Raw genomic sequence first — 11,177 nt, 5'->3', positions numbered from 1 at the left:
GCACCTTTTTTTGAATTTTTTTCGTTTTCAACAGCGTTTTTCGGGGGTTTCGGATTTCTTTTGAATTTTTTCGCAATAATATTCGGAAAATAGATAACTTTTAACACATTTTCATACAATAAAAATTTTTGGTCGGAGTCCTCCTTTAAGGTGAATTTTTTTAAAATTAATTTTTTTTGAATGAAAACATACTTTAATCAGGGTTTTCATTACTTTTTCAACATTTTTTTCGGTTTATACTGTTCTTAATAGACTTCTTTTATTTTTCAGTGATTTTATACCTTCTCTCACTGAAAACGCTTGGTTTTTTTAGACTTTAGGTCATCAAAAGTTTTTCTTAAAATTGTTGGTTTTGCAGTGAGGTTTTGCAGTGGTTTTGCAGGTTTTGCAGAAAATTTTTCCAAACTTCTTTTTTTGCAACAGAATGTAAAATTGATGGGATTTCATCAACAAAATTCAAAAAATAATTAATACTTTTGTTACTTTTTGTTACTTGTGCTTGTTCATCTATTGTTTTCCATTTCATTTTTGTGCTTTTTGTTGTTTTTGTTGTTTTTGTCAAATAAACTGGTAATTTTTGACTAATTGAAATTCGAGAAAATTCGAGAACTCGATTTTCCGAAAAAAAAAAGTCGAGAAAAAATTCGAGAACTCGATTTTCCGAATTTGTTTTTCCGAACAAGCCTGATGAGTACATCCATTTTCGAAAACTTATTGACCTGTATCTCATTCCAGAGCTCCAGTCGCTATAATGCTACAAGCTGCGAAAAACGGCGAGAGCACTAAAGGTGGTTCGCATGAGAGTCTCGGATATCATGATTAATTTCGAAGTTCTAACTACTGCAATATGTCGCAATACCGAAGCTGGAATAAGAATTTAGCTCACATTTTATACTTATGTTGTTTCTATTCATTCGATTCAATAAATATTTGTTTTAATTAATTTGATTTGATTGCTTAATACGGGATGAAAATTTGAATTTCACTATGAGCGCGCGCAAACGACACTCCGCCGCTCGTTCGAACCAGGAGAGAAGCTGGAGAGAACACAGTGACATATCTGTTCGACCCAAAACCTCTCCCAGTTCGAACCGATATCTCTCCCAGTTTTCTCCCGTCGAATCAGCGATTCAAACCACAAAAATTGGCGCCAATTTTATGGCTTACTGTCGATCTCAAAGTCTGCAGTTGTACGCAACGGTGTACGCACACCGTAGTTGCTTCGAAAGTTCTTTTTTTTTGTCAATTCTTGCCGTTTTTCATCGATTTTTCTCAAATTTTCGCTGAAAATAAAGTTTTTTCATAAATTTCAGACAAAAATGCCGCGCGCCGATCGCGAATTCGTGCTGAAAAGCGTCATTGAGAATGTGTTGGCGATGAAGGAAAACGAGGATTTTTTGGGCGAGCCAGCGGAATATTTCAATGTTCCATGGTAGGTTTTTTGCTGAAAAAACGCTGAAAATCAATGAAAAATCGGAATTTTCGAGATGTTTTCATCAAAAATTATTTTTTTTTTTGAAAAAAATATTTTTTCGCAAAAAATTGTTTTTCTATTTTTTCCAATTTTTCCAGGGTCCTTGTTTTCCGCCGAGAAAACGGACACCTCTCGCTTTCTCTCAAATGCCTTCTGGACGACGAAAAAGCCCAAATTGCGCCTAATTGGGCAATTAAGGCCGAAGTGGAGCTGGCGGTGAAATCGGCCAACGGGGCGACCGCGAAAAAGAAGGAAACCTTCAGTTTTGGCTCGGAAATCCCAAAAAATGCCTATGGATTTCAAATTTTGGACTGGAATTCGCTTCAGAACAAATACGCGATCGATGGGAAGATTTTGGTCCAGGCCAATGTCTCAATTAAGGAAATGGCGGGAATTTCGAAAAAGGATTTGCGAAATTTCGACTATTCGAAGAGAGAATGGGCTGATGCAGTCGTAAAAGTCGAGGGAAGAGAGTTCCACGTGGCAAAATTGGTACGGTGGACATCTGGAGCGTTTTTCTTGCGAAAAACCAGCCTAGAACGGTGGTAAATCGATTTTCAGCCGAAAAATAAGTTAAGAATCTGAAAATTCCAGATAAAATGCCGCAGAAATTTGGAAATTTCGCTGAAAATCGCCGAAAATCGATTTGTGTCATTTTTAGCCTGAAAAAACGCTTTTTTATCGATTTTTTTTGGCTCGTTTCACTGCAAAAATTCGAATTTCCAGCCAATTTTTCATTTCAGACGATACTGCAAAGTCACAAAAATCGATTTTCAGCAATTTTAAGCCAAATTTTCGAAATTTTGAGTCAGTGTTTTTTTCTGAAAATCGTAAGTTTTTGGCTCATTTTTCAGCTCAAAATCTCATTTTTTGTTTAAAAATGAGCTGAGATTTTGAATTTGAGTCTAAAATATCTATTGAAAAAGAGCTATTTTTCAGATTTTTGAGTCATTTTTTTTCTGGAATTTTCAGACTTTCAGCTGCTTTCTAGTCAGAAAAATTGTGGTTTTTTCGATTAAAATTGGCCAAAAATAACCATTTTTTTCAGAAAAAAAAAATTATATATGCTAGTTTTTTTGTTGTGAAAATCGATTTTAGCCGAAAAATGGGCTAAGTATCTGAAAATTCCAGAAAAAGTTAACCTAGAATTTTTTTACCCCAGAAAATCGATTTTTTTGCTGAAAATTTGGCTAAAAATCTGGAATTTTGCAGCTTCTCGCCACCCAATCGACATATTTCCAATCGATGTTTTTTGGAAAATTCGAGGAATCCGAAAAAGCCGAAATCGAACTTTCCGAAATTCGCGCCGACGATTTTCAGAACTTTCTGGAGACGCTTCATGGCGAGCCGGCGATAGATGGTACGCGGAGCATATCGATTTTATCGATTTTTAGCCAAAGCTGAAAAATGAGCTTAAAATCTGAAATTTTCTCGAAAATCGGTTTTGGTCAGTTTTAGTGGAAAAAATCGATTTTCAGCTCATTTTCAATTGATAAAACCAATTTTCAGCTGAAAAATAAGCTAAAAATTTGAAAATTCCAGAAAAATGACCCAGAATTTTGGGAAATATCCTGAAAATCGATTTTTTGTCATTTTGTCATTTTGGCCGAAAAATCGTTTTTTTAGCTTGTTTTTGTGTTAAAAATCGATTTTGAGCTGAAAAATGAGCTAAAAATCTGAAATTTTCTGGAAAAATGACCCAAAATTTGGAAAAATTCGCTGTAAATCGTCGAAAATCGATTTTGTCATTTTTAGCCGAAAAAATCGATTTTTAGCCTGAAAAAAAAACGCTTTTTTAATCGATTTTCCGGCTATTTTCAATGCAAAAAATCGAATTTTCAGCCAAATTTCTTGTTTCAGACGACACTGTCGAAGGCGTTCTCCATCTGGCGGACATGTACGACACGCCGACGGCACGCCAGCGCAGCGAGGAATTTCTGATGAAGGAATCGGAAAAATCGATGAAGGAAAAGTTGCGAATTTCGACGAAATATCGATTGGATTCGCTAATTGTACGAATTTGTGCCTATTCTTGTCTTTTTTTTGTCATTTTTTTGCTTTTTTTTTTTGCTATTTTCCTTGAAAAATCAATAATTATGCGACGAGAGAGTGTGTGAAAATGAGGGATGCAGCGCTGCATTTGAATCCGATGATAGAGAGTGTGTGAGAATGAGAGACGCAGAAATTCGGGAGAGCAAACGCGCTCCATGGCTAAAACCGTTTTTTGAATTTTTCTTTGTTTTTTCGTCATTTTTATGATTTTTCAGGAAATTTTGATGATTTTTACAGCTTTTGGACTGACTTCTATTGAATTTTAGCTGGAATTTTCTGTTTTTTCTCTGAAAAATTCGAATTTTCCAGGACCAATGCCTCTCCCGGACACACACGATCGCCGAGATTCGAGCAGTTCTTCCTGGAAATCTCGAAGATTTGGATCATTCTGTCATGGCCGCGCTGTTCCAGAAAACGCTGTCTCATCATGCGATTTAAGCCAATTTTCAGCATTTTTTGGCTTAAAATGTCTCATTTTCCCCGATTTTTTTTTGCATTTTTCTCCCAAAAAATCGTCTTTTTTGATCAATTTTATGTGAAAATCTCTGATTTTTCTGCATTTTCGTTGAATTTATGTGTAAAAATCCCGATTTTATTGCATTTTTTGATCCAAAAATGTCCATTTTCTCGATTTTTGGCCCAATTTACTGCAAAAATTATGTTTTTTTCCTAGATTTTTGACCCGAAAAATCGCCTTTTTTTCTCGATTTTATGTGTAAAAACCCCGATTTTTTGGCATTTTATTTTTTCTCCGATTTTTCGATTTTCAAATCGATTACAATATCTGTATCCTTATCGATTTTCAGCTAAAATTTCAGATTTTTCCAGAAGCCGGTCTTTTCTCTCACCACTCAATCGGCTCCATTAATCCCTTGTATTTCCTCTACAAGGTAAAAATTGAAAAAAAAAGAAAAAAAATTGGATTTTTGGCAACTACCTAATAAAACAGCTGAAAATCTGAAAATTCCAGGAAAAATTGACCCAGGAATTTGATAAATTCACTGAAAATCGCCGAAAATCGATTTTAGCCTGAAAAAAATGCTTTCTAATCGATTTTTTGACTTATTTCACTGCAAAAATTCGAATTGCCAGCCAATTTTCCATTTCAGACGACACTGCAAAGTCACAAAAATCGATTTTCAGCGATTTTAAGCCAAATTTTCGAAATTTTGAGTTTTTTTTTCTGAAAATTGAAAGTTTTGGGCTCAATTTTGAGTGAAAAATCAATATTTTCGACTAAAAATGAGCTGAAATTTCGAATTTTAGCCTAAAATATCCATTGAATTGATCAAAAAAGACGATTTCTTGGGAGAAAAATGCTAAAAAATCGGGGAAAATGAGGCTTTCTAAGCCAAAAAATGCTGAAAATTGGCTTAAATCGCATGATGAGACAGCGTTTTCTGGAATAGCGCGGCCATGACAGAATGATCCAAATCTTCGAGATTTCCAGGAAGAACTGCTTGAATCTCGGCGATTGTGTGTGTCCGGGAGAGGCATTGGTTCTGGAAAATTTGAATTTTTCAAAACAAATTCACTTAAAAACCTGAAAATCGCCGAAAAATTCCAAAAATTCCAGCTAAAATAGCTAAAAATGAGTCGAAAAGCTCTAAAAATCATCAAAATTGCCAAAAAAAAAACAAGGGAAAAATTCAAAAAAAAAAACAGTTTTAGCCATGGAGCGCGTTTGCTCTCTCCCATTTCTGCGTCAATTTCTCGCTGAAAATCCGCAATTTTTCCCCATTTCCAGCCAAAAATGAACACCACCAACGTCACCACGACCATCAAGAATCTCGCTACGACCACCATCGTCACCACCACGGAGCCATTGTTCTCGAAGAAGGACGGCGCCTATTTCACGGTGATCATCCTGGTCCTGTTCTCCGTTTCGTGCTTCTTCTGCTTCCTTCGCGAGTGGAAACAAATCAAAAAGGAGGAGAAGGAGGCTGCCGCGGCGGCTGCTGGAAACCAGCAAGGAGGTGCAACCAATGACGAAGCTGCCATTCAAAATGTCTAATTTTTCATCGAGAAACACTGATTTTTGAGGGTTTTAATGCCAAAAATGACCCATTTTTCATTGATTTTTCTGTCCTTTTCGACCTATTTTTCACTAAAAAATTGACCCCTTTTGACCAATTTTTCAACTAAAAATCGATTAAAATCCTACTACAAACTGTCAAGAAATTGCTATTTTTGAGGAATTTTGAGCCAAAAATGACCCGTTTTTTTTATCGATTTTCGACCCCTTTCGACCCTTAAAATTTATTTTTTTGTAAATTCTCAATAGAGCACACTTTCATCCCCTCCCCCTTATATATTTGATATATGTTCACTATATTTTAATTTCTGCTTTTTTTTCTGCCCCTCACTTCCAATATGCTCTGCTCTTTACCGAATGATGAACGTCTTGTGAAATAATTCAATTTTTATCGATTTTTCTGGAAAAACGACGTTTTCAGCTGTAAATTCGAAAAAGAAATCTCGAAAAATTCGAGGAAGTTCGAAGAAAAACTATAGTGTAATGAACGTAAACCTAATTTTGCGAAATTTTATAAAATATATAAAACAAAACTAGAGCTTCATTTTTGCAGTTGACAACTTTTTTTTTCTAGCTACCGTAGTTTTTGAGCTATGCGCCTCCCCCTGTAAAGAAGGACCTTAGAACAATAGAAGCGCCGCCCCTCTGAAAAATGTATTTTTTGAAAATATATTTTCGCGAATTTTGTAAAAGAATCCGCCGAGGTGCCCTGTAATTGGAAGGCCCTCCGAGAGGGGCTTGGAACAATAGAAGGGCCCGTTCTGATACAGGGTTTACGGTGATTCTCTTGGAATCGCAAAAAATCTAAATACCGTGAAAACTGTATTAGAAGGGCCGGCCCGTTCTATTTTTCCAAGAGGGGCCCTTCAATTAGAGGGGGTCCTTTTATTTATCCGGCAATTTTTTTCGGAAATTTTTCATCGAAAATCAAGTTTTTTAATCAACAAATAGTTTTTTCAACAGCCCGATCTACTTATCCAAGCCCCTCCGGGAGGGTCCTCCTATTAGAGGGGCCCTTCTAATACAGGTTTTACGGTTTTAGTTTCAACATTCTTTTCCGAAATTAAAGACAATGGCTGTTACAGACAACGCTGCCTGTTAAAGGCGTCCATCATATTTCCAAATTGAACGAATCGTCGCTGTCGTCCTCGCCTTTATGTATGCAATCGAGCGTGCGCTTTCTCTTTGCCCGCGTGGCTCAGTCGGTAGCGGCGCCGCACCCTCAATCATCGCCCTCACAAGTTCAACTCCTCGAGGGGCATCTTTGAACGGAATTTCGAGAACATTATTTTTTTCATTTCCCCCTTTAAGGAAGACGAGAATCGAATGAAAAAGGTGAATATTTCGGTTGTGCGCTCTTCAAATTGTTGGGTGATTAAAATCAATTCTGACCAGTTTCAGACAGAAATCATAGGTTTTAGTAGTGGGGAAGGAAAGTTGATGGCCGTGGCCCCTTTTCTATGGCCAACACTTGGCCTTTTTTGGCCTAGACTTGGCCTTTTTTGGCCTAGAATTAACCTTTTTGGCCTAGAATTGGTCTTTTTTGGCCTAGACTTGGCCTTTTTGGCCTAGAGATTTCGAATTACCGAAATTTTCGAGAAAAAAGTTCCGAAAAAAATCATTTATTCAAATTTTCCCGCCAAAAATACGTTTTCAGTTTTCTCATAAATCCAATGATATACTCGATCCATGTCGATTTTGCACAGGCCGCCAGTAGCTTTGCATTTTCCGGAATTTCTGGAAAAATCCATACTTGTATATTTTTAAAAAAACTCGAAAAAAATTTTTTGATCGAAAAAAATCACATAAGGGTCCCCCCTTATGTGATTTTTTTTCGTTTTTTGAAAATTTCGAAACTTGCGGAATGGGCTCGGGCCGGGCCGGGCCTCCGAAAATCGGGAAAAAGCCGGCCCGGCCCGTTACAAGTATGGAAAAATCGACTTTTTTTTGAAAAATAGGAAATTCGGGATTACTGTAGGAGACACTTAATTTTTCGAATACAATGATTCAACACATTTATCAAGTTGAAATTCATTTTTGGAAGATTTGGGGTTCCGAAAATGTTGACTGCCTAAAATTTTTTTTCAAATTTTAATTTTTTTCTTTTTGAAATAAATCCTACCGTATCCTTCAATTTTTCGATATGATTTTTAGTTTGGTTTGGGAAGAATTTAAACGATTTTCGGATTACTGTAGCATTGCTCAAATCTGCCAACTGCACGTCAAATCGATAATGCAACAGCGCTCCATCGGAAGAATTTTTTTCGATTTTCGAAAAATCCAAAAAACTTCTGGCGAAATGAGTTTGAGCAATGTCGATAGTGGAGGCGTTGAAAATGTACTGAAATTTTGGAATTTTCGAATTTCAGAGAATTTTGAAAATTTTAGAATCTCAGAATCTCAGTATTTCAGAATCTCAAAATCTGAGAATCTGAGAATCTGAGAATCTGAGAATCTCAGAATCTCAGAATCTCAGAATCTCAGAATTTCAGAATCTCAGAATCTCAGAATCTCAGAATTTCAGAATTTCAGAATCTCAGAATCTCTGAATTTCAGAATTTCAGAATCTCAGAATTTCAGAATCTCAGAATCTCAGAATCTCAGAATCTCAGAATCTCAGAATCTCAAAATCTCAGAATCTCAGAATCTCAGAATTTCAGAATCTCAGAATCTCAGAATCTCAGAATTTCAGAATTTCAGAATCTCAGAATCTCAGAATTTCAGAATTTCAGAATTTCAGAATCTCAGAATTTCAGAATTTCAGAATCTCAGAATCTCAGAATCTCAGAATCTCAGAATCTCAGAATCTCAGAATCTTAGAATCTCAGAATCTCAGAATCCCAGAATCTCAGAATCTCAGAATCTCAGAATCTCAGAATCTCAGAATCTCAGGATCTCAGAATCTCAGAATCTTAGAATCTCAGGATCTCAGACTCTCAGAATCTCAGAATCTCAGAATCTCAGAATCTCAGAATTTCAGAATTTCAGAATCTCTGAATCTCAGAATCCCAGAATCTCAGAATCTCAGAATCTCAGAATCTCAGAATCTCAGAATCTCAAAATCTCAGAATCTCAGAATCTCAGAATCTCAAAATCTCAGAATCTCAGAATCTCAGAATCTCAGAATCTCAGAATCTCAGAATTTCAGAATCTCAGAATCTCAGAATTTCAGAATCTCAGAATTTCAGAATCTCAGAATCTCAGAATCTCAAAATCTCAGAATCTCAGAATCTCAGAATCTCAGAATCTCAGAATCTCAGAATCTCAGAATCTCAGAATCTCAGAATCTCAGAATTTCAGAATCTCAGAATCTCAGAATTTCAGAATCTCAGAATTTCAGAATCTCAGAATCTCAGAATCTCAGAATCTCAGAATCTCAGAATCTCAGAATCTCAGAGTCTCAGAATCTCAAAATCTCAGAGTCTCAGAATCTCAGAATCTCAGAATCTCAGAATCTCAGAATTTCAGAATCTCAGAATCTCAGAATTTCAGAATCTCAAAATCTCAGAATCTCAGAATCTCAGAATCTCAGAGTCTCAGAATCTCAGAATCTCAGAATCTCAGAATTTCAGAATCTCAGAATCTCAGAGTCTCAGAATCTCAGAATCTCAGAATCTCAGAATCTCAAAATCTCAGAGTCTCAGAATCTCAGAATCCAAGAATCTCAGAATCTCAGAATTTCAGAATCTCAGAATCTCAGAGTCTCAGAATCTCAAAATCTCAGAATCTCAGAATCTCAGAATCTCAGAATCTCAAAATCTCAGAATCTCAGAATCTCAGAATCTCAGAATCTCAAAATCTCAAAATCTCAGAATCTCAGAATCTCAAAATCTCAGAGTCTCAGAATCTCAGAATCCAAGAATCTCAGAATCTCAGAATTTCACAATCTCAGAATCTCAGAATTTCAGAATCTCAGAATCTCAGAATCTCAGAATCTCAGAATCTCAGAATCTCAAAATCTCAGAATCTCAGAATCTCAGAATCTCAAAATCTCAGAGTCTCAGAATTTCAGAATCTCAGAATCTCAGAATCTCAGAATTTCAGAATCTCGGAATCTCAGAATTTCAGAATCTCAAAATCTCAGAATCTCAGAATCTCAAGAATCTCAGAATCTCAGAATCTCAAAATCTCAAAATCTCAGAATCTCGGAATCTCAGAATCTCAGAATCTCAGAATCTCAGAATCTCAGAATCTCAGAATCTCAGAATCTCAGAATCTCAGAATCTCAGAATCTCAGAATCTCAGAATCTCAGAATCTCAGAATCTCAGAATCTCAGAATCTCAGAATCTCAGAATCTCAGAATCTCAGAATCTCAGAATCTCAGAATCTCAGAATCTCAGAATCCAAGAATCTCAGAATCTCAGAATTTCACAATCTCAGAATCTCAGAATTTCAGAATCTCAGAATCTCAGAATCTCAGAATCTCAGAATCTCAAAATCTCAGAATCTCAGAATCTCAGAATCTCAAAATCTCAGAGTCTCAGAATCTCAAAATCTCAGAGTCTCAGAATTTCAGAATCTCAGAATCTCAGAATCTCAGAATCTTAGAATCTCAAAATCTCAGAATCTCGGAATCTCAGAATCTCAGAATCTCAGAATCTTGGAATCTCAGAATCTCAGGATCTCAGAATCTCAGAATCTTAGAATCTCAGGATCTCAGAATCTCAGACTCTCAGAATCTCAGAATCTCAGAATCTCAGAATCTCAGAATTTCAGAATTTCAGAATCTCTGAATCTCAGAATCCCAGAATCTCAGAATCTCAGAATCTCAGAATCTCAGAATCTCAGAATCTCAAAATCTCAGAATCTCAGAATCTCAGAATCTCAAAATCTCAGAATCTCAGAATCTCAGCATCTCAAAATCTCAGAATCTCAGAATCTCAGAATCTCAGAATCTCAGAATCTCAGAATTTCAGAATCTCAGAATCTCAGAATTTCAGAATCTCAGAATCTCAGAATCTCAGAATCTCAGAATCTTAGAATCTCAGAATCTCAGAATCTCAGAATCTCAGAATCTCAGAATCTCAGAATCTTGGAATCTCAGAATCTCAGAATCTCAGAATCTCAGAATCTCAGAATCTCAGAATCTCAGAATCTCAGAATCCAAGAATCTCAGAATCTCAGAATTTCACAATCTCAGAATCTCAGAATTTCAGAATCTCAGAATCTCAGAATCTCAGAATCTCAGAATCTCAAAATCTCAGAATCTCAGAATCTCAGAATCTCAAAATCTCAGAGTCTCAGAATCTCAAAATCTCAGAGTCTCAGAATTTCAGAATCTCAGAATCTCAGAATCTCAGAATTTCAGAATCTCGGAATCTCAGAATTTCAGAATCTCAAAATCTCAGAATCTCAGAATCTCAAGAATCTCAGAATCTCAGAATCGCAGAATCTCAGAATCTCAAGAATCTCAGAATCTCAGAATCTCAGAATCTCAAAATCTCAGAATCTCAGAATCTCAAAATCTCAGAGTCTCAGAATCTCAGAATCCAAGAATCTCAGAATCTCAGAATTTCAGAATCTTAGAATCTCAGAATTTCAGAATCTCAGAATCTCAGAATTTCAGAATCTCAGAATCTCAGAATCTCAGAATCTCAAAATCTCAGAATCTCAGG

General features: G+C 36.1%; 3 protein-coding genes across 3 annotated transcripts; 2 read left to right on the top strand and 1 right to left on the bottom strand.

The window, feature by feature from the left end:
• Positions 1–1,319: 1,319 nt before the first annotated feature.
• On the top strand, positions 1,320–3,964 carry CBG24133 (the record flags this gene model as incomplete). The annotated part of the gene is made up of 3 exons (XM_002648058.1): positions 1,320–1,432; positions 1,573–1,966; positions 3,836–3,964. 3 exons carry the CDS (start codon positions 1,320–1,322, stop codon positions 3,962–3,964), a joined length of 636 nt encoding a protein of 211 aa, XP_002648104.1.
• Positions 3,965–4,899: 935 nt separating this feature from the next.
• CBG24132 lies at positions 4,900–5,224 on the bottom strand (the record flags this gene model as incomplete). The annotated part of the gene is made up of 2 exons (XM_002648057.1): positions 4,900–5,028; positions 5,165–5,224. The coding sequence occupies 2 exons, from the start codon at positions 5,222–5,224 to the stop codon at positions 4,900–4,902; spliced, it is 189 nt and encodes a 62-aa protein (XP_002648103.1).
• Positions 5,225–7,425: 2,201 nt separating this feature from the next.
• Positions 7,426–11,088, top strand: CBG24130 (the record flags this gene model as incomplete). The annotated part of the gene is made up of 3 exons (XM_002648056.1): positions 7,426–7,486; positions 8,118–10,823; positions 10,871–11,088. The coding sequence occupies 3 exons, from the start codon at positions 7,426–7,428 to the stop codon at positions 11,086–11,088; spliced, it is 2,985 nt and encodes a 994-aa protein (XP_002648102.1).
• Between the last annotated feature and the right edge of the window lie 89 nt (positions 11,089–11,177).

Source organism: Caenorhabditis briggsae (genome assembly GCF_000004555.2).
Source record: "Caenorhabditis briggsae complete genome, chrII, whole genome shotgun sequence".
Taxonomy (NCBI): Eukaryota; Metazoa; Nematoda; class Chromadorea; order Rhabditida; family Rhabditidae; genus Caenorhabditis; species Caenorhabditis briggsae.
Note: the sequence above shows the minus strand (reverse complement) of the source record. Positions and strands in the feature narration are given on the sequence as shown.